Source organism: Pseudomyrmex gracilis, unplaced genomic scaffold (genome assembly GCF_002006095.1).
Source record: "Pseudomyrmex gracilis isolate BER0280 unplaced genomic scaffold, ASM200609v1 scaffold_220, whole genome shotgun sequence".
Taxonomy (NCBI): Eukaryota; Metazoa; Arthropoda; class Insecta; order Hymenoptera; family Formicidae; genus Pseudomyrmex; species Pseudomyrmex gracilis.
The window spans coordinates 86,765-109,101 of NW_018020804.1; the positions used below are offsets into that span (position 1 = coordinate 86,765).

General features: G+C 47.6%; 1 protein-coding gene across 4 annotated transcripts in view; it reads right to left on the reverse strand.

Annotated features, from left to right (window-relative positions):
* LOC109858725 (nesprin-1) overlaps nucleotides 1-22,337 on the reverse strand; it is a 65,646-nt gene that overhangs the window by 28,199 nt on the left and 15,110 nt on the right. For 3 of the 4 annotated variants that reach the window (XM_020436251.1, XM_020436252.1, XM_020436253.1), the window contains exons 11-29: nucleotides 22,182-22,290; nucleotides 20,892-21,939; nucleotides 15,183-20,720; nucleotides 14,211-15,019; nucleotides 13,307-13,755; nucleotides 12,751-12,946; nucleotides 12,200-12,274; nucleotides 11,255-11,407; nucleotides 8,922-11,169; nucleotides 7,405-8,716; nucleotides 6,897-7,260; nucleotides 6,167-6,775; nucleotides 5,299-6,084; nucleotides 4,056-5,216; nucleotides 3,179-3,958; nucleotides 2,411-3,061; nucleotides 1,689-2,290; nucleotides 905-1,547; nucleotides 457-795 (exon numbers count right to left, since the gene is read on the reverse strand). In XM_020436251.1, the coding sequence (XP_020291840.1) occupies nucleotides 457-795; nucleotides 905-1,547; nucleotides 1,689-2,290; nucleotides 2,411-3,061; nucleotides 3,179-3,958; nucleotides 4,056-5,216; nucleotides 5,299-6,084; nucleotides 6,167-6,775; nucleotides 6,897-7,260; nucleotides 7,405-8,716; nucleotides 8,922-11,169; nucleotides 11,255-11,407; nucleotides 12,200-12,274; nucleotides 12,751-12,946; nucleotides 13,307-13,755; nucleotides 14,211-15,019; nucleotides 15,183-20,720; nucleotides 20,892-21,939; nucleotides 22,182-22,290 (17,872 nt within the window). The remainder of the gene's footprint in view (nucleotides 1-456; nucleotides 796-904; nucleotides 1,548-1,688; nucleotides 2,291-2,410; nucleotides 3,062-3,178; nucleotides 3,959-4,055; nucleotides 5,217-5,298; nucleotides 6,085-6,166; nucleotides 6,776-6,896; nucleotides 7,261-7,404; nucleotides 8,717-8,921; nucleotides 11,170-11,254; nucleotides 11,408-12,199; nucleotides 12,275-12,750; nucleotides 12,947-13,306; nucleotides 13,756-14,210; nucleotides 15,020-15,182; nucleotides 20,721-20,891; nucleotides 21,940-22,181; nucleotides 22,291-22,337) is intronic. The other variant, XM_020436254.1, reaches the window with a different exon arrangement.

The following is a 22,337-nucleotide window of genomic DNA, read 5'->3' on the forward strand; positions in this document are numbered from 1 at the left end:
TTATCAATATTACTATTTAGAAGATTTTCCTCTTAAAATAAGAAACTCTTCTTGGCGCCTATTTTAGTATAAAATATACTTAAAGTAAGTGGGATATCCTCAAAACAAGAATACAATTTTTTCGGTGTAGAAAATAATCTAAACGTGTGTGTTCGAAACTTTTGACTTGTCGACTTGATCGAATCAAATTTATCTTTTGTATTATCTTGTTTGTTTTTTTTTTTTTAGTAGTTTTGTCATTTATTTGATACAACATCTGAGGATAGATTCACATTTGCGCGCTCTTCATGTTACTTTTATATTAATTTTTTGCAACGCCATTCTACGTTGTGTCCGCGTCGCGGGTCTTAAATGATATTTTAATTATTTTAATTAATTACGTAATTAAACGATAAAATCAACATAACAGACTCTTGTAACATACAATCAAGAGATAGCGATATCTTCGGAACGCACCTGAATGTCGTTGAGGGCGTGCGTAATTTTTTGAATGTTGAATTGAAGTCCGGCCAACGTGGTAACCGGTTCGTCCGTGAATCTCGTCCTGCTGATGACGGCGCGAACGCGTTCCAAGCTTTGCGTGTAATCTCGCCACATCTCCGCGCCCTGTTCCAATTGCGAACGTTGCGACTTGGCGAGATTGAGAGTGTTTTTCAACAGCTGCGTGTGCTGTTGTTGCTGGGCGCTCAGTTCCTCTTGCTCGTAACTGTCCAGAGACGGCCAGATCTTGTCGGCCGCTTGTTGTATCTGCTGCGAGACGAGTTCGCGTATCGAAGACTCGGTGCTGAAGTATATCTGTGAGAATGAATCAAATTATCGGTTTGGTAAAAAAAAAAAAAAAATCGCGAACAATTTGAAGAACGTTAGGAGATAAAAAGAGAGAGAGAGAGAAACGGTCCCCCACCTTATGCTCTTCCAGATCGCTGAGAATGTTTTCGAAGTCGAGACCTTCCTTGTTGCTCTCGAGTCGAATCTCGGCCTCGCGAGCCCAACCGTTGAGCTTGTCGGTTAGAGCCGCGTAATCCAGTCTCATCTGCATGTTACTTTCGAGATAATTTCCGCGCTCTTCCATCTCGCGCGGCATAGACGTCAGCAGGGACGTCGCCTCGCTCAGCATCTCCTTCAACGATCCGGGCATGCCCTCTTCGTGACGCACCGATTCCTTCAACTTTCTGATTCTGTCGAGATGTTCGTTCACGTCGGCGCAAAGAGCGTGGTGCTTCTTCAATTCCGTCTCGACGCTGACCGGATCTCTCTCCAACAGCGGTCTGGACTTGACCTCCTTCTCCTTGCTTTCGAACCAGTCGAGTATGTCGGCCAGTTCGTTGGCGAGTCTCCTGTGCTCCGCCGCGGCCAGTTCGTGTTGCTCCCTTTGCGTTTCCACCGCTCGTCGAAGTGCCTGCAATTGTTGCTTCAACGATTGCAACTGCTCGGTCACGTTGTTTCTGTCCACGACCGAACCCTCCGCCGCTATTTGCTGTCCCTTGTCCGTCGCGCTGGCCAGAGTGGCTTCGCATTCCTGAATCTTCAGTATAACGTCATCGTACCTGATGAAAAAAAAAACTTCACATGAAAAAAATTCCAAGTAATTACTTCGACGTAATTAATTTGTTATTTTATCTCCGGAGAAAAAAAAGATTGTTTGGATTTCGCGTCCGAAGAAACTCCGTGCGCGAAAAGCACAATACCTTTTGATCTTGTCTTCCGTCGTCTGTCCGGCCTTCTCGATGTCCCTGACGATTTCGGTGTATTTGGCAATGAAGGTGGTGATCTCCGCGATCAGGGCGATGAATTGCTGGCGCAGCAGCAACAATTGACGTAGCTTCGCTATCTGCGCCTCGAGCGCTCTTATCAGATCATCCTGTTGGGCAAGTACACCGTGAAGATCTCCGACGTTGGCGGATTGAAGATCAGACAGCTTGGCCTTGTTCGCTTTGAGATCGTCCAGAATTCTCTCGTAAGCGGTCAGCATTCCTTCCACGTCTTCCACGCGCGAGCCAATCGGTTTGTTGAGGTCTTGAAGCTCCTTCTGTATGTCCGTCATGAACTGAATCGCTTCCGCAACTCGCGCGGCAGCTTCCTCGGCTTCGTCTATGCTCTTTTGCAACGCCGCGGCTCTGTCGCTTATCACGCCGGCTATTCGCGCGTGAGCTTCCTTCATGTTCTTCAACTGTTCGTTCAGTTCTTGCTTATCGGCGTAGCTCACGGTTGGCAATATCGATTTTCCTTGTTGATTTATCTTCTCTATGTCGTCGCCGTATTCTTGCGCCTCCTTCTTCAAGCGATCGTACTGAAAAAAAAAAAGAGAAGATTGTGTTTCTGCGTGAAATTTTTAACGTAAATATTTTCTATTTGATAATGATGATTTGAGCACTTGAATAATAATTTTACATCTAGAAGATGTACGTACCTTGGCAAGTTGTTCACGTAGAATGTCAAGACTGGAGGGTCGCAATTCGGATGAAGTGGCTACTTCGGCTTCCTTGATCCACCGTTGGCACTTGTCCAATTCGTTTTCGAAACTCTTGCGTCCCTGAAGAAGATCCGCTAACGAGGCTTGTTTTTCCTTCGCCACTCTCTGTAGTTCGTCATAATCCTTGCTCAGATCATCGAGAAGAGCCTGGAGTTTGGCGCGACTTTCCGCGTTGCAGTCTTTCAACAAATTGTGTCCCTGTTTGAGAATGTCCTTAAGACTGGTGTCGTTGAAAGAATTGATTTCCGTCTGGAGATCTCTGTGTTGCGCAACATCTTGCTCGACCTTGGAAGCTTTGAGAGGCAGGTATCCGCTGAGCTTCTTGAGATCGTTGCCTTTGGACTTTATCCAATTTCGAGCCTGTTCGATATCGGCTTCCAATTTGCGACGAGCGTCGACCGCCGCGCTAGCCACGGATATTTCTTCTCTCAGAATTGTGCACAATTCAACCTGTTCGCCGCGCAAACTCTTCGTGTCGGCTTCCAATTGCTGTTGCTCGCTGGTTTCCAATTCGTTCTGCATATTCCCGACTCTCTTCTCCAACGTATCTATGATCAATTGTTTTCCCTCCGCTTCTTTCAGCATAGCCTGAATTGATATTAACAAAATTACAATTTGTTTTATTTACAAAGAATATAATGCAACAAAATGAGATTGAAATTTCGCAAGAGTAAAGCGACAAATAAAACGAGCTCAAATTATTACCTTGAGAGCGAGCAGTCTTTCTTCGGCCTGTTTGCTCTCGAAGCCAAGCAGTTCGGGCATTTTCATCTGCTGCTTCTTCTGCTCGATCCATTCGCGATTCTCCTCGATCTCTCGCTTGGTCGCTTCGATACCCTGAGCCGTCATGTCCAGAACCTGGGCTTTTCTCTGCAATTTCTTGCTGATGTCCGCGTATCTTCTCTCAACCGATTTGATTTGTTCCTCGATTTGTTGAGAATCCAAATTGCTGACCGAGTCCATCACTTGATCGCCCAGTTTCTTCATTTCAGCGAGTTTCTCCGGTCCCTGAGACTCGAAATCGGCGGTGATGTCTTTGAGATTCGAGATCTTCTGATTGATCGCGAGTCCGCTGCCCTTTTCGAGCACGTCGATCTTCTTCGTCAGACTGTCGAACCACGTTTGTATATCCTGCACTTGCGATCTGTACTTTTGTATGAGATCTTGCGCCGCTTGTTTTCTGGCAATTGCGTCGGTCAGTTCGGTCTCAAGCTTGTTCAATCCGTCCTCGATATCCCGATCATCCTCGTGAATCGTCATCTCGGTCAAGGTGCGAGCGCGACGTTCGTCCACGTTAGCGAGCAATTCGTTCATCGCCTGCAATTCAGCCTGAGCAGCTTCCGATCGCAATTTCGCCGGTCTCGAGTTCCACTCGGCGCAGAGAGCCCGTTGTTGAGTGATCCAAGCGCGCAGCGTGTTCTTCTGTCGCGCTTGTTCCTCGAGTTCGCCCACCGTCTTCGCCACGTTCGCCAAGTGCGTTTGCATCTGACGTTTTTGCACAAACAGTTTTATATCTTCAAAATCTTACATATATGCGGTGCACGGTAACATATAAACTTATTAGAAGAAAAAATATACATACCTGATCGATGAGATCGTCGAGTCTCGTTCTAACTTCGACCTCTCTAGCGGGAACCTGAATAGGTGGAGCGTCTAGGGGACTTCCGGGTCTGGACACGCACGCGGCCGCGGCTTCGCAAGCTTCCACCGCCAAGGCCAGTCGGGATTTCTCGGCTTGGAGTTTGTTGTGCAATGTGCGAGCGCTCTCGAGGCTCTGCTCGGCAGAAGTCAAGTTATCCAACGGGGCGTCCAGTTCTCGAGCCATTTCCGCCTCGTACGCGTCCAGATTTTTCATTATGCTCTCCAGAGTGTCTTCGTACTCCTGGAATTTGGCCAGAGATTCCGCTAATCTGTTCTTGATTTGCAGAGCGGTGTTCAGCAACGAGTTGTAACTGTCCTGAACGTTTTGCAACTGTGTCTCTATGGTGGATCTAATCGCGGGGTTTGCGTTGACATATCGATCTATTTGATCGTGACCCTTCGCCTTCAACTCCTCCAACACTTCTTGATAATTCTCGATTTCGTTTAGCAAACCTTCGTGCTGCTTAATCTGCTCGAGGGTTTGCTCCTTGTTGGTGATATAGAGAGAGTTGTGGGCCATCAATTGGAAGGAGATTTGCAACAGCCACTTCTCCGTTTCCTGCAAAGCCCCGTGATACGCGTTGTATCGTTGTATCTCATTTTCAACGAGCTTTTTCTTCTCGTCAATCAGCTTGCCCAGCGCCTGCCAACGGTCTTGCAGCTCCTTCGTCTCGTTCAGCGTCGCGTTGTTCTTTGCCCATGCCGACAGTTCCGTTGCCTCTGCCAGTAGATGATCCAAGTCGGATTTTTTGTTGTGAATCTCTTCTTGAATGTGTTTGTATCGTTCCAGCATCGTTTTCATTTCGCCAACCTCGCCCTTCGTATCTGGAGAACTTTTGACGACATTCTCACTCTCTTCCAACCATTTCGCGAATTTATAAAGAGCCTCCGCGTGATCCTCCCAACGACTCAGAACTGACTTTATTTTCGCCTGAACCGTATTGAGGTCCATGCTCAACTGTTCCCAACTGGAACGCAGACTGGACATATCCGATCGTAGCTGATCTTGTTGCTCCGGAAGAGCCATGTTAATCGCCTTTGCGAAGGCGTTTTGCAACGTTGACAGTAGATGTTGACCTTCAGTCACACGCGTTGCGACCAGCTGCACAAATGATAAAATATATGAAATCGAGAACACCTTAAAAACATTATATATTTTTCAACAACTTTTTTTTTTAACTTACCCTTAAGGTTTCCAATTTGTCCTTCGCCCACGCTGTGTCTCCCACTCCGATGCAGTCTTCCACTGAACCGTGAGCCGTGCGTAGCCAATCTTCCAATTCTTTCTTTGCCTTCAAAAATTCCGTATGATCCGCCAGAGTCTTCTCGACTCTCGAAACAAGTCCTTGCGCGTCAGTCAGAAGCGATGTGTAAGCCGACTGCAGTTGCACCGTTTTGTCCCGCGCCCAACTACAAGCGCTGACCTCCAACAGAGCTTCGCACTTGTCGTTCAAATCTTCCAAGACTGGTTTCTGCTTAACCGCCTCTTCCACCAAACGTTTACAGCGTTCCAAATCCTCCGGAGTTTTGTCGGTTCTGGTCTGTTCGTCGGCGATTTTCTTCTGAAAATGATCTATCCATCCCTTCATACCTTCCAACGCGTTCGTGAACTGAGACCAGCTCGAGATGCAGTTGGCGAGAACGCGCTGCGAATCCTGACACTGAACCTGGAGAGACTTCCAGTCAGCCTGTATCTGCTTCATATCCTGCTTGATGGAGGCCTGACCCTCGGGACCTGTTTGGGGAATCACAATGTCGCTCAGTTCGATCACTTTAGAGATCAACGTGTCGCCCTTCGGTAGAGACGAGATGATTTGATTGACTTTATTTTCTCGTTCGATAATTCGATCCTTCTCGCCGTGAGTGTCGCTGTATTGTTGAAGTTCTACCTTCGTGCGACGCACCCAATCGCTCGCCTCGCTCAGAGCTTGCTGGAACTTCTCGTGATCCTTGACTTGATCCTCCAAGCTCTAAAATATTGTCAAAAAATTAAGCGATATCGCAATGTGAAATTTTATTAAAAATTTTGTCGCGCAAAATTGTTCTACTTACGCGAATCTTCTCGGATATCAGTTTCTTCAAGCTGTCGTATTTGTTGATGGTAGCTTCGTAAGGACTTTTCGTTATACTTGGATTTTCGCTTAGACGAGTCTTTAGACGATCCACCGTCTCTCCGTGACCGTGAATGTCTCTCTGGAGAATTTTATATTTCTCCAACAGAGCACGTTTCTCACTGAGATCATTTTTGCACACGTCTCCCGGTTGAACTTTGCCCTGAACCTCGTCCAACCAGTCTGACGTAAATCGATGAATCTTGTTGAGTTCCTCCAGCAAGCTAGCTCTTGCCGAGAGTCTCTGTCTGACGTCGTCGACATCGGCTAACAGCTTGTCGAAGTCGCCTTTCAAGGTTTCGGTGTCTTCTTGAATTTTCGCCGCGCCATTCTGTTCCGTGTTCATAATGACCTTCTCCTTCAGCTCCAGAGCGTAACGCAATTTGTTTTGTCCCTGCTCCAAAGTCTGTCGAATAGCTTTGCACGTGTGTAACTTGTTGTTAACTTCGGTTAACACGCTAGGAATGTCTTTGCACTCGTTCAACTTTTCTCGCGTACGCTCGATCCAATCCTGACATTCTTGGTACAAAGTATTGTGTTGTTGGTGCTCCTAATTAATTTTGCGAATGAAAACGTATACATATATACTTGCAAGTTTAGATATTTAAATAATTTTTATTTTAATAATATTGTTAGATTTGTTAGCGAAATGAGAGTTTGTTAAAAACTACCTGATAATGCAACTCCAATCGCCGCATTGTTTCCTTGGCGAGCGACAGAAGTGTGTTGTACTTGGTGGTGACTTGCGTGATGGCATTGGAAATTCTCGTGTCCGCGCAGGTTTCCAACAGCATTTGAGCTTTCATGTTCAAACGGTCCAGTTCCTTCTGCCAGTCAAACAGCGTCTGCAAGTGAACCTGAAATTGTTCGAGAACGTTCTTCTTCTCTTCCAAACTGTCTTGCAACTTGTTGAATGTTTGAACCAGCTGTTCGGTTTGCGTGAGCCATTCCGTGGCCTCGGAGAACTGATCCTCGTACTCGGTCCACTTTACTATACCGACCTCGAGCAAGCTCTTGGTGTTATTCAACGAATCTCTGAAATGATAAATTATCAAATCGTTTATACGAAACTATTTGCACAGCTCTATGTTGCGCATAACAAAGTACAGAAAATAAGTTAAAAATTAATATATTTCTTAATTATATTTTTATTAAATTAATTAATTGGCATTTACTTACACGTAATTGTCGTATTCTTCTTGCAACAGTGCAACTTCTTCTTCAATTATCTCTTTGTCTTCGTCATCCGCGATCTGACAGGCCGCATTACCTTGTTCCAGAGCCTTTTCCAACTTCTTTTGGCCGTCTGACAATTCGCTTTGCAGAATTTTGAGTTGCGTGATCTTATTAGCCAGAGACTCTTTGTCGCCTGTAGGTTCCGAGCACTTTCCGAGTCTCTCCTTGGCCGCTCTTATCCACTGAATAAATTCGTTGCCACTGTCGATGAACGCCTGATGTTGCTCAACGGTCTCCTTCTGCTTCGCGTACAATTCCTGAGCTTGTTTGCTCAGAGTTTCGTACTTGATCGAAATCTCCGTGGCGGGTGTTGCCTGTTGCAAGTCCTCGGCTTTCGTAGTAACCGAGTGAATCATCGGCTCGAATGCCACGATATCCTGAACGATGCTGTTTGTTTGTCGCAGATTCGCTTTTCTTTCTCCGATCGCCAACGAACTCAATCCGGCGAGACCCTTTCGAGCTTTCGAGACCTTTTGCTCGCACACCTGCTGCAGTTTAGCCTCGCGATCGTTGATCCACTGCTGCAACTGCGAGTAAGACGAACTGTAATCCGCCCATTGGAGCAGACTCGTCTCGAGATGCACCTTCGTGGTCGAGATCTTCTTCACCAGACGTTCCCAGTCGTTTTGTATCTCCTTCAACTGAGCGTTGATCTCCTCGCGACCGTCCGATCGTGTGTTTCTCATCACCTTCTCGCCGCAGTTAACCGTCAAGTGCACCAGATTCTGACCCTCTTCGCGTTTTCTCAACAATTCCTGAATCTTATCGAGTCTGCTCTGCAATTCCTCGCGACTGCTGCTCGAGGCCGCTTCCGTTCCCTGACGTATGATCTGCTTGGCGTTGTCGATCCAACCGCGAGCCTTTTCGAGATTGCTCTCGTATTCCTGATGCTGCGCCAAATTGGTCTCGACCTTGTTCAGCACGTCTTTAGCGAGATTCACTTGAACCTGATAACGCGAATTCAAATGACGCAGCTGGTTGTTGACGTAAGTGTCCAGATGAGACGAAAGCAGACCGGCCGCGGTCTTGTTGAATTTCTCAATCTGCTCCTTGCCTTTCGTCAGATTGTCGAGCAATTCTCTCACTTCTTGAACCTGTTTCTTCTTTTCCGTCAAATTTGGCAAAAGAGCATTTTTCTGAGCTTTGATGAGAATGTCGAATTGCTGCAACCAGTCGCTCAGTCTCTCGTATTCGTCTTTGTAGTCGCGCCACTGGCTCACAGTAGCCTCCAGTTGATTTTTCTGCTGTTGAATTTCTGAAAGAAAATCAATTCCTCGCTAATAACGAAATTAAGATATATTCTCTGAAGAAAAAAATAGTTTTTTTTTTGTGCGCACGCAATAACAAAATTATTTGATAGATGTAATATTTTAAAATCAGATAAAAAATATCCAACAAATCAGTTTCAAAGTGTCAAACGGTTCAAGAGATTGGGAAAATGATAGATGTTATATTTTTACCTTTGAACAGTCCTTCGAAACTTTCCGTAAGTGCTCGTATTTCATTTTTGATCACTTCTTGCCCGGCGGGGCTGGTGCTGGCACAGACGACCTTTCCGGTGTGCTGCAAATGTTCCACGAGCAATTCGCCCTGAGCTTTCTTGTTCAAGAGACTTTCGAGAGGCCCGACCGCGTTCTCGATCGCCAGCTTGTCGCTGAGCGATCTTTGTTTCATAGACGGTATCTTCTCGCGCGCGCGACTGAGCCAGTTGATGAGATCGTCGTGCGCTTCTTTGTAAAGACGATGATCCTTGTACTGTTCCTCCCGTTCGGTCAACAGAGATTTAATCTTCTCGAACAGTTGGTCAAATTTGTTCAGTATATCCTGAGCTTGCAAAGCAGCCAGTCCTTGCTGACCGCTCGCGATCATTTCCGCGACCTTGCTTTTTAGACTGTCGACCTCGATGTTCTCGCAGCGAACTTTTTCCTCGAGCGCTTTGATCCGTTCCAATTGGCTCCTCTTCTCCGACATCGTTGTCTGAAACTGCGATATCTCGTCGATCGACGTCTGCATGTACTCGACCGTCTTGTTGATAGATTGTATTTGCTCCAACAGACCGGCCCATTTGTTAATCGAGTCGTCCAAATTCGTCTTGGTCTCGAGCATCTTTGACGCCAAGGCGCTCCATTGTTCCTGAAGTCTCGCCAAAGCGTCGTTGATCGCTTGATGACCGGATGGAGCTGTATTCGCTAGAACAGCCTGAGCCAGTTCAATGATACCCTGAACCTTCGCAAAACCGTCTTCTTTGTACAACAACAGGTCTTGCACGATATCCATCTTTCGCTCCAGATCTTTCTGCGAGGATGCGCTCAAGTCGGAACAGTAGGCCAGTTTGTTTCTAATGTCTTCAAGCCAAGTGGTACATTCTGCCAGTTGATTGTCGAAATCTTGATGCGTGGCGACGTACTGATGCCAGCGATTGTTGAGATCTTTGATTTTGTTCGAGATCTGTTGATACTTGATGCTCAATTCCGACATGTGGGACGTGCGAGAAGTGACGTTCTTGTGAAGCTGCTGAGCTCGTTCGGCAACAGCGTCGATCTCGAGTTCCTTGGCGCGAACTTCGCCCTGAAGAGCGCGCAATTTTTCAAGTTGGTTCTTCTTCTCCGCTAAGGTAGGCTTGAGATCGACAGCGTGCAACTTCGTGTCGGTGTCCCTCATCCACGCCAGACACTGTTCCTTCGACGTTTCGAACTCGTTCCATTGCTGAAGTTTGCTCTCGAGCGCCTCGATCGTGGACTTGACGGCGGATATCAAACCTTCCCATTCCTGTTGCGAGGAATCGATTTGCGATCGTATGTTCACCTGTCCCGATTCCAGAGTGCCGGGTATCACTTTCTCGCCCAACGATCTGATCTGTTGCACCCGCGACTGATCCTCCGGCAGACTATGCAACAGATTCTTCAAACGGTCCAGATTCGTGTGCAGAGACACTCTTTCCAACTCCACATCGCCCCACAGACTCACGGCGTTGTGCGTGGCGTCCAACCACTCGTGGGTGTCTAGAACAGCCTTGCTGTACTGCTGATGATCGCTAACTATGCCCTCGTATCTCTCCACAAATTTGGTCGCGCGTTTCAGCAACGCGTTGTACCGATCTGTCAAACTGTTGAGCGTCTGATCGATCCTGTCGGTTCGATCCGGCAGATTGTCCGCCCTGTCTCGGAAATCCAACAGATCCTGCTGATGCGTTTGAGCGTCGTGCAAGATTGTGCGATAGATCTGCAACTGGGCGCGTTTCTCGTCCAAGGTGGTCTTCAATTCGATCTCCCGCTTCAACTGAGCCTCCGCTGTCTTCAGCCAATTTTCAAAGGCCTCGCTGCACTCGTCGAAACCGGACCATCGCGAAATCTTCTCTTGCAACTCTCGCTCGGTCGACGCCACGCCGTCGTAAAACTCCTCGAAGGCTTGTTGAAGATCCGACAGTTGCTGGCGAATGATTTCTCGACCCTCCGCGCCGGTCGTTGGATACAATCGTTCCCCAGCCTCGACGGAGCTGTTTATCAGAACCGTCGATGTGGACTGACGAGCTAGAATCTCCCTTAAGACGTCAACGTTCGAGATCAACTCCTGACGGGTACCGCTTGCGTTTTCCCTGATGGCTTGGTAACGCGCTCTGGTGCCTGCCAACCACTCGGAACATTGCTTGTAACGATCCAAGTAGCTCGCATGGTCCGCGACCGCTTGTTCACACTTCTTTACGAGTTCCTAAACCGCGTAATTGCGTACAAAATTAGTTCAGACGCGATTTATGTGTTGTTGCGAACAAAATTTTGATTAAATTATATCACACCTTGGCGGTCACTTGAATCGATTGGAAACGCGACGTGACTTGTTGAATACTGGCGGAAAATCTGGTCTCGCCGCTTATCTGCATCAGCTCCGACGAATTGTCGTTCATTTTGTCGAATTCCGCCTCGTTTTGTCGGAGATTCGCAATCAGTGACTGAAAAAAAAAAAAACAAATCGCTCTTTAGCGCACGTTTGCGGATTGAGACTAACGACGAGGAGTCTCTGTTTTGCGAATTTTTTTATATATGCGAGGAGGAAGTCGAGAATTTTGTCTCTCGGAGCGAGAAGCCCGGTTAGATTATTGTTGTTGAGTGTTAAAACAACATTTAAGAAGAAATAATGTGCGTTAAATGCGATAGGCGCATCATAGAGTTTTTAATTGTTTCATTCGTACGTACAATAATAATTTGTTTGTGTCCTAATTAATGAGAAAATCTTAGTGCGAGAGAAGCTCATTGTACAAAAACAAAACTCCTTTGCTGCGAATATTGTAAAGCTGAAAACGCGGTGTTCGCTGAACGCAAATCAATAAATCATCAAAGATCCGATATTATACACAAAACTTTGCAAAGATGTCAACGTGTGAGATCGAGACACAGAGATGCTCTGAGTCCAAGTGACGATCAATTAAAAAAAACTTGATGATATTGATTTCGTTCGGCAAAACGGCCAGACTTGTATCGTCGTATCTTGGATCTTGCTGATCGCGCGTTGTCGTTCAACGCCAGAACCAACGTCGCCTTCGCCTGATAAAAAAAAAAGCCGCAAAAGCTGAAAGACCGCGACAGAGAAACGCAATTCACAGTCAGAGAGGACAAAAAAAAAAAAAGAAGAAGAACACTCGTTGCGCAATGTATAAAGCCTTTGTTTGCGATGATGATCCCGTCTCTCTTGGCAAAAAGTATTTGGCAAGTAGTTGTATAACACAGTTCGCAGTATCTCTTACTTGTTCGAGATGATCGCCGAGCGCAACCAGTTCTGTCACGTCCGTGTTCCGCGAATCAGAGACCTTTTGCAGTTCCTACAGGAAATTTTTGTTCATATACAGAATCAATTGCGTGAGGGGACAAAAATTAATTACGCGAGTTGTGGAGATAAGAGAGAGTTTGCGTGGACGTGGGGGGAGCGGGGGCGTTTTCTTCTCTCGCATTTCCGCTGACTCTACTCGCACACGATTTGTGTCTCTCATACAAGGGTTGTATAAAAAAAAAAAAAAGAAACACTGCAAAACATTTTCATCGCGGTCACATGTGTCGCAAACGTGTGTTGTGGCCAAACAGAAAAACTACTACGTGCTGATCAAAATCTCGGATGCTTTGAAAATCTGCACAACTTCGTGGTAAATGAATTATTTAGCGTGTCTCTTCGTGTGTCCTAATTCGACAAGTGGTGGTCGTTCGTTTCATCAAATTCTTACGTGAAAAAGATGAAAACAAGCTCATGAAAACATGATCTCGTCAACTTTGCTCTTCCGATCGCTTTGGTCCATAAACTCACTTGATACTTGTCGAGTTGCTCCTGTTTCTCCTCGAGCGTGTTCTTAAGACAATAATTCTTGAGTGACGTTTCGGCGTCGACGAGCCAGGTGAGCAAACGTTCCAACGAGCTCTCGTACTCGCTCCACTGCTGTATTCTTTCCTCGATGCCGCGCACGACGTCGCTCACGGCTGTAGCGAATTTCTTGTGCTCGAATCTAAGGGACAAGTTCAACGTGTGTTCATTTAGTTGATCATCAATACTCCTCGGAGGACTGTGGCTAGGTCGCGGATTCTTAATTCTATTCTACTGATTAATCAAAAAGTTAATATTTTAATTTTTAATATTTTTTAATATTTTAATATTTCTTTTTGAATATATTTGTTTCTCATTACTCGAGAACTGGTGCGAGAAGTGCGATTTTTTGAAGATGCTGTGCCAGAGTTTCAAAATTTCAAAGCAAAACACAGTGTTTTTGATTCAATATCTCAAGTGTGACTCAAAGTCAAAGTTAATTAACAGTTGTTAATTTTTTAACACTTATAGTATATATCAGTTTCCTTATCGTTTCACTCACTTGAGATTCGCCAGATCTCGTTCCATGGTTTCCTGAGATCGCGGTGGCAAAGTGCGCGAGCTTTGCGCCACGTGTTCCTCGAGAACCTTCAGCCTGATCTCGCCCTCGCTCTGACTGTCTTGTATTTCCATTACTTTGGCCAATCTGGCTTGCAGTGCGGATTTGTTCCCGGTGTAATCGTTGTAATTCGCCAATCGTTCCCACTGACGTTTTTGATAATCCTGATAAGCTTTTTGCAAATCGTGAAATTGTTGAAAAATATCGAGCAATGCCTCCAATCCGAATATTCCCTTCTGCGACGTATCCACCAGTTTCTCGTATCTCTTCGATACCGAAACAACTTTCTCGTGAACGTCTGACGGAACTTGAGCGACTTGAATCAAGGCGCTAGCTTTTTCGGAAATGCCCTCGATTATTCGCTTGTGCGCCAAAATCTCCTGATGCACCGTCTTGAAAATAGAACAAGAAAAAGTTAAATAAAAAAGTAAAAACAAAAATAAGAAAGAAAAATGCAAGCTGTTTTCTTCTCTTATTTTTTTTCTTTTCAGTTTACAAACTGCTAAATATTTACGTAAACGCGTGAAATCTGTTTTTATTTATTTTTCCGGAGACAAAATATTTTATATTTTGCAAGTAAATATTTTATATTTTATATTTTGCAAGAAACAAGATGTTCCTGGCGCCATCCTCCCGAGTTCCGCCGCCAACAATATATGGCGCCGTGAACAGCTCGCTCTTCTCGCAATTAGAAATATTTTCTATATTTAACATATATTTTCATATTTAATCATGTTAAATAAACAAATTTCGCACGCATTTGATATAAATATTTAATCTCGATTAAAAAAAAAAATAAATAAAAAAAGAAATAAAGGTACATTAGATACGTAATTGGTGCGCGAACCTTAAGTTTGAGTAATTTGGATCTTATCTCTTGAAGGGACGACCACACGATCGACGAATCTTGTTTAACCGCGCGTTCCATGGTGTCCAACCAGGCTAGAATTTGCTGCAGAGTTTCCTGATAACTGGACCATTGCAGAGATCGCGCGTCTTGCTTCTTCTGTTGCTCGGTGATGCTCTCGGCCAGACGGTCCCATCGTTCGCGCGCGTGTCGCAGCTCGTGTCTGATCGCTTCGCGTCCTTGCGCTGAAGTGTCCGGAAGAATTCTCTCGCCTAGAGACGTCAATCCGGCCAAACGATGTCCGGCCTGTTCCTTCTCGGCCAGCAAAACCTGCAAACGCGAATTTCTCGCCTCGAGATCTTCGCCGATCTCGTCCTTCTTCAAGGTGTCGAGGTTGCGCTCGAGAGACGTGAGCCAATCGTCGATGATTCGCAGCTTATCCTCGTAGGCGCGATGCTCGTCAGCGATAGTCTGACACTGATTTATCACGTCCTTGCTTAACGCGAGCAGCAACTGGTATCTGTTGCTGACTTGAGAGATGAGGGGTTTGATACGCGCGATACCGCTCGTGTGCAGCAAACTGTGCGACTCGTCCACGAACTCGTCGATCTTGCGCTCGTGTTGCGCGATGCTCTCTCGTTTGTCCTTGAACGCGTTAAGTCGGGCTTCTTTGTCCTTCAACGTCGCCTGGAGCTGCTGATCCCGAAACATCGCCTCCATGGAACGGAACCACTTTGTGTGAACTTCCAACTGATCCTCGAAGTTCTGCCATTTCTCCAGAGCCGTTCTCAGCCGTTCCTCCACGTACGCTAATATTTAATTGCAAAAAATCGAAGTTAATGACAAATTCGAGGAGTCGCCAAGCAAAGATGTCGATACATCAGATACAAGTTCTCTTGATTGATTTTATTGTAACTGTGCTGTGTATAAAAAAAAAAAAAAACCCAAAAACGCAAAGTGCGTGTTACTTACCGATTTCGTTCAGATATTGCTGCAACTTATTTTCCAAAGCGGTCACTTCCTTATCGATAACTTCCCGACCCTTCGGCGCGGTGTTCTTCGCCATAGACGTCTTGAGTTCTTTCAATTTCGCGAGATGATCCGCCCCGTGCGCCTGATCCTCCTTCAGCACCGCGAGGCTCGTCAATCTGCGAGATATCTCGGAACGTTCGCCGGTCACGTCGTTGCACTCGGCCAGTTTCTCCCGTTCTCCGTTCAACCACTCGGAGAAGCATTTGCATTGAAGATTGAAACGATGGTGCTTGTCGCAACAGTCCTCGAGATTCTCCAACAACTCTCGCGAATTGGCGACGATGCTCTGGAAGAACTGTTTGATGGACGACAGATAAACGTTGAGGGACGTGTGCTTGGTCTGATCGACCAGCTGTTGAGCTTTGTCGCAGACCGACTCAACCAACGACTGATGCGACATGATCTCCTGATGCATGATCTTGTGATTCTGCAATTGCGCGCGTTTTTCTTCCAACGTGGACTTGAGCTCCGTGTGCTGATGCATCGCTCGCTCGACGTCCTTCAGCCACGAGGTGAGTTGTTCCTGAGATAACGAGAAATCGGCGAACTGCATGAGACACTGATCCAACTTTTGCATCGAGCTCTGAAGATTCTCGGAGAATCCGTCCCACAAGCTGCGCAGATTTCTTAGCTGTTGCCTGATGATCTCTCGGCCGTCGGGCGAGGTGTGCACGTAGAGTTTCTCGCCGAGATCGATGACGGATTCGAAGCGAGTGTTCTCGCGAGTTCTAACGTCGCAAAGATCCCTGATGTGTTTCTGTCTGCTCTGCAGCAACGCCAGATCGCCGACGATCTCGCTGTGTTTGCTCAGCTCGGTCTCCATCTCGGTAATCCACTGCAGAAATTGATTGTATCTCTCGTTGAACAGAGCGTGCTCTCTCACGTACTGCTCGTACTTCGCGACAGCCTCTTTCGCTTGATTTCTGATCGCTTGGTACCTGGTGGCTTGACGAGACACTCTGGCGGCCAGATCGGATTCCGCTTCCACGCTCTGACTCTTCTCGACAGCCGCGTTAAACTCCGCACCCTTCGCCACGATAATTTCCTCGAGAGACTTCAACTTCTGCATGTGAACGCGTTTCGTTTCCTCGGTACTCTTCAAGCTCTGATCCTTAACCTGGCCCTCGATCTGTTTCAACCAGGATTCCAGATGTTCGACCACTCTCTCGAACTCGGACCATTGGTCGAACAGACGATTCAGTTTGTCTCTGCTCGTCGCGCATTGCTGAAGGAAGTCCTGCCAGATCTTCTTCTGTTGCTCGAAACTCTTGAGCAACGGGGCGTGACCCGGTATCGACGTTTGCTCAAGAACGATGTTCAGTTGCTGATTGCAGTCGGCTAAGATCCTGTCGCCCTCGGGTTTCTGTTGCAAAATGTTGTTGATCAAAGCGATTTTGGACTTGGCTGTGTCCCGGTCGATCGAGATGTTCTCGCTGATCGCCGACGCCTCGTTCACTATCGTGTTGATCCAGTCTCGAGTCTTCTCGAACGTTTGGAGATAAGCCTCGTGATTTGTCACGTGGGTTTCAGCTATGTTAATTCGGCTCTCGACGTCTTCCGACAGTTTCTCGTGCGCCTCGATCAGGCTGTTGAGCATCTCGCTTGCCTCGTCGTCCGGCATCGCGCCAAGTCGGTCTTGAAGTTGTTGCAAAATATTCCGATGAATTCCAACGTCCTGCGCGATGGCTTTGTACAGATGCAACGTGATTTTCTTCTCCTGAAGCGTCGGCAGCAGATCCTGCTTGTCTCCCAGCTTCTTTCGCGCTTCGTTCAGCCACTGTTTCACCTGGGAATATTTGTCCTCAAACGAGGACCGATGCATCATGTCGCTCTCGATCTTCTTGTAAATCGCGTTCGCGCGATCGGCCAGAGCTTCGACGCCACTGCGCAAATTTCTCAGCTCGCCTCTGATGAGTTCTCTGTGATCCGGCGTTATTCTCGCGAAAAGCGCCTCTCCCGTTTCCGCTGTTCGATTCAGGATAACTTGTCCGGCTTCGCGCTCTTCTCTGAACGCCTTCAGTTCCTTCAGTCGGGATTGATAAAATGTCATCGGTTTCGGTCCGCTTATCTCGTCGTAAGTCTTCAGCTTTCGCTCCGCATTTTGCAACCACTGTTCCAACTCTTTCACATTGGCGAGATACTGACTTCTGACCTGTTTGAGTTCCGCGAGTCTCTGCAGATGCTGGGCCAGGAACTTGAGAACCGAATGATAACGCGTGTTCAAGTGTCCGACGTAATGAGTCACGCGAGACTCCGGACTGACCTTGGCGATCTCCTCCCCGAGCGCGATCAGATTCTTCATCTCGCCCTCGTAGTTACGAACCTCCTTCTCGAGTTGCTTCACCTCGGCGATCTTCGCGTCCAGATTGTCCGGATTGAGAAGCGTCGTGGCTTCAATTCGAATTTTGTTCTCGTTCTCCTTGAGCCAGGCGACCACGTTCTCGGACGCGACCTCGTATCGCTGCCACAGAGCGATGTTCTGTTCCAGCACGGATCTGATTCTTCGATAGCTGACTTTGAGGGAGTCCAAGTCGGCGACGACCTTGTCGCGCTCGTTTCTGAGATCCGAAATGGTCTCGGGGCTCTCGACGGTGTCGATGAGCTTCAGCAAATTGTCCGTGTCGATTTTTCTCGCCTCGCAGTCGGCAATGCCGGTTTCCACGTCCGCCAGCGAGGTCATCTTCACTTGGAGATTGTAACGATCGCTGCTCTGCTCGGGTTCGCACCAGGCCACCTTCTCCTTGTGCGTCGCAACCATGCGCTGCAGAACGCCGAATTTCTCGTGATAGAGTTTCGCGAGGAAGGCAACCAAGGTCGCGTTCACCTTGTCGGCGTGACTGGCCACCCCGTCTCTGCGGAGCTGCAACGCCTGCAGTTCTTTCGGCAGACTGGATTTGGATATAGTTGGATAATCCGACGTCATGTTCTTCAGTTTCTCGTCGATTTCCGCGAGCGTGCGATCGCACTTGTTCAGCTCGGTCTTCAACTCCTGACACTTGTTGATTCTGTGCAGAATCTTGACGTTCTCGCCGGTCAGATCGTCGCACTTGATTATCTCCTCGCGTATCTTCGATATCGCGTCGCCGCATTTCTTCAGGTTCTGCTTGACGTCTTTTTCCTTCTCGTTGAACGTCGACATGAGCGACGCGAGTTTGTCAGCGGCTTCGTGGACAAGTTTGAAGTGATCGTCCAACAAATTGTTGAGACATCTCAGAGTCGGTATGTCCGTGTCGTCGTTCAACTTGACGAGTTGCTCGGTCTTCGTGGCGATGCTCTGACGAAGTTGCTGCTGCGCCGGCAATTCTTCACGATATCTCGCCAGTTGCGCTTGTCCGTGTTCGGCGTCGAGCAAACGCTGACACGCCGCGGTGCAAGCTTCCGTCGTGTCGCTCAGCCACTTGATCAGTTCGCGTTTAGCATCCTCGATCTGTTTCCAAATGACGACTTGCGTCTCGTGCAGTTGAGTGCGATCGATCACTTCCGCGTAGGTCTCGTGATATTTCTTGCGCACGTCGGACAGATCCGATTCGATCGGACTGATCTTGAAGTTTGGCATCAACGACGCCTCCTTCGCGATCTGTTGCATCTTGACGTCCATCTTGTCCAGATGTTGCTTGCCGTTCTTCAGAATCTCCGAGGCTTTCTTGTGCTTCTCCAGAGCCATGTTGACTTGGGTGATGTCGATCGACACGTCTTTTATCGACTGGCACAAAGTTCTCGCACCGTCGATCGACTTGTTCAACTTCTCCCTGGCTTCCCGGTACTGTTTCCAATCGGCGTCCATCTCGGAATATTTTTTCCTCTGCTCGCGCAGAAGCTCGTTGACTTTTTCCCAGTTGCCGTCCACCGAGCAAACTACCACTTGAATGTTGGTTATCGCGCGTTGATCCTCTTTCATCAAGTTGTCGCCTTCTCGATGAAGAACTTCCTTCTCCGGTTCTCGTCTCTGGTGCTCCTCGATCAGGTCGTCGATTTGCTCGATCGCCGGCGCGAGCTTCTCGCAAGCGTCGACGGCGTATGTGATGTCTTGCAGTTTCGTTTGCACGTTAACAATCTGTTCCGTGATTTTCTGTTGCAATTTTCTGAAGTTGTTCCACTTGGCGTCGAGATTCTCCAACTTGTCGCGTTTGGCGGACAATTCTCTCTTCAACACCGTCGCTTTCGACTCGAGATCGTTCAGCAGCGCGGTCGCGGTTATCGGTTTTCCTTGCTTGTCGCGAATATGTATTCCCTGAGTGCTGTCCATCAGCGGAACGCGCTCGTTCCAGGTGTTGATCTTCGCGCGCACACTCTCGAGCTCCGACGAAAGTCTGTTTAGATCGGCGATGGTTGGTTTTCTCGCCTCGGCCTCGTACTTGCAATGATTGAGTTGCGCGTTGGCCTCGTTGTGCCAGTTCAAAAGTTCGATCCACTTCTCGAGACTTTTCTTCTTCTCTCGCAGATCGTCCTCGAGCGCTTTGTATTTCTTCGCCAAGAACGTGTAGGTCTCGTCCAACGTGGCCGCTTCCGACACGGAACTTTGGGACGACAACTGTTTGATCTCGTCGTAGATAACCGCGAATGCAGGCTGTTTCTCCGAGTGTTCCTGAAGATACGCGTGCACCGCCTGCAGACTCGTGTCGACGTTGTCGACGTTAACGTCTTCGAGCTCGTTGATGTTGGATCTGAGCCTCGTCATCCAGTTCTCGAAGTCGATTATCTTCATCTGAAACTCTTGTTGCGCCAACAGCGAATCGGATACGCGATTGATGTGATGACGAACGGTGTCCGCGAGTTTGCTCACTCTGGACTTCATCTCGGCGACGCGATTCTTCAACGCGGACGCACCGTCGATCGACAACCCGTGACTGATGTGATCGGAAAGCTGGGTCAGCGATATCAATTGGGCCTGATGATCGGATATGCTTTTGTTGAACGCTTTCAGCTGCGCCAACTCTGCCTCGAGCTTGGCGGCTTCGCGCGTTCGAACATTCGGTTCCTTTCGAGCTTTTTCCTCGCTGGTTTCCAACCAGTCGTTAAATTCCTTCGTTTCGGTCTCGAAGGTGTTCCACGACGTAACTAGTTTGTCCAATTTGGTCGTTGTCTGCACCGCCACGTCGTAAACCGCGTTCCATCGCGTATGAACCGCGTCGACCTCGTCGGGCGCTACCGTTCTTCCGGTTATTTGCTGACTGATAGTCGACAGATTCTGAACCTTCGGAAGATGTTCCTGACACTGGACTTGGAAGGTTCTGGCTGACTCCAACATCTGCGCGGCTTGGCTCAGAGTGGTGGGTTTGCTGCCCATCGCGGCTGCCTTGGACTCCGCTTTCTCAATCCAGGGTTTTATCTTCCGAATACCCTCCTCGTATTCTTTCCACATGGCGAGATTTTGCGTGACCACCTCGCGTTGCGTTATCGCGTTCTTGTTCAGCGACTCGATCGATTTGCGAAGATGCTCGATGTCGTGGCGCAGTCGTTCCGCCGGTGCGGTGTCCTCTGTGTCACACAGAAAAATTTAACGTTCGTTATCTATTTCTAACTTTAGTTTTAAATATTGAAGTTGATTTGGAAAAAATTAATATTTTTTTTCAAATCTCATCGATTGAATTTAAAATTAAATGTTAATCTTGTCGAATACGAAACAAAAACAAAAAATTTGATACTTGCCTTTGACGAGTTTTCGGGACTCGTCTTCGAGAACGTTCAAAGTAGACGACTTCTCCTTTATTTCTCTCTGCAGGTTCTCGACTTTGCGTACTTTTTCCTCGGGTGAAGCCGCGGAATCTTCGATATCCGCGATCGACTGTGGCGCGGCTTGCTGCGTCCACGTTCGAAGTTCCATGAGTTTCGATTGAAATTTGTTCCAGCGAGCGCTGTGTTCCTGAAGATAAACCACCTTCTCGCGCACCATCTTCAGCGTGTGTTCGACCTTCTTTTCCGTTTCCGTGACTTCTTTCTCTAGAATTTCCTTCTTGCTCGACGGTTTGAGGGTTTGCAAGAGATTTGTGTGGGTTTCGCGCAGTTTCCTCATCATCTCGTCGCTCGCTTTTCTCAAATTCTCGTTGAATTCCTGTTTCTTCTGCAGATCGGAAGACACTTGAGCGGCGTCGTAGTACGACGTCGACTCCATCTGTCGCAACTCCCGTTCGGCCTGTTCGATCAGTTTCGAAATCTCATTCTTCTGATCCTGATAGGTGCTCCAGAGCTTCTGCGAGTCCTTCAGAGACTTGAGCGTCTCCATGCTCTGGCCGTACGTGTCGTTCCAATTGCTTTCAAGTTGCTGGACCTCGGAAGACACGAACGGCGGTGCGTGCTGATCCTTCAGAAGATCCTTGCCGCGTTGCAACATACTGACAATGTTCGCCCGCTGTTGTTCCAATTGATTCAAACGGGATTCCTGATTGGTCAACGCGCTCTGCAGTTTCTCAGGTATTTCCGGAGCGACTTCTTCCTTCGATTGCTCGCGAACTGTGCGCAGCAAGGTGCACACCTCGCGCACCTCCTTCCGATAGGTGTAACTCTTCGAATAGATGTCCGTTTTCGTCATTGTTATCTCGATCGTGGGTATCAGGTTCTTGTAGCGGGATATCAGTTGCTCCAAGTTCTGCTGCGCCGTCAACGCCTCGCGATCCGAACGATTCAGCGTCAAGTTATCGAGAGTCTGAACCAGCCACTTCATCTCCTCGCGTTTGCCGTCGGCCTCGCGGCAGATTTTCTGTCAACAATCGACGAAACATTTTTACATTTTTTCTTTTATCAAAACGCGCGGATAAACGCGCTACACGGAAGTACGCGCGAATATTTACCGTCAAGGTCTGGAGCTAGCCGGAAGGTACGCAGAGAACAAATGAGTCAGGCAGAGAGAGTGGTTTAATATTTTTTTAATGTTTAGAGAAAGAGAGAGACGCGCGAGAGAGTAGAGATTCTAGACGCGAGATTGATTATCTCGTTGCTTACCTGGAATATGGTCTTTTCCTTTTCGAATTCTTCCAGAGTGTTCACCTCGCGCAAAATAGTTCTCAGAATACTGTCGACATGATCCATCCACTGCACCATCTCGTCGAATCTGGAATCGAATATACATAACGTGTTTGAAATAAAACGTTTCTTCGA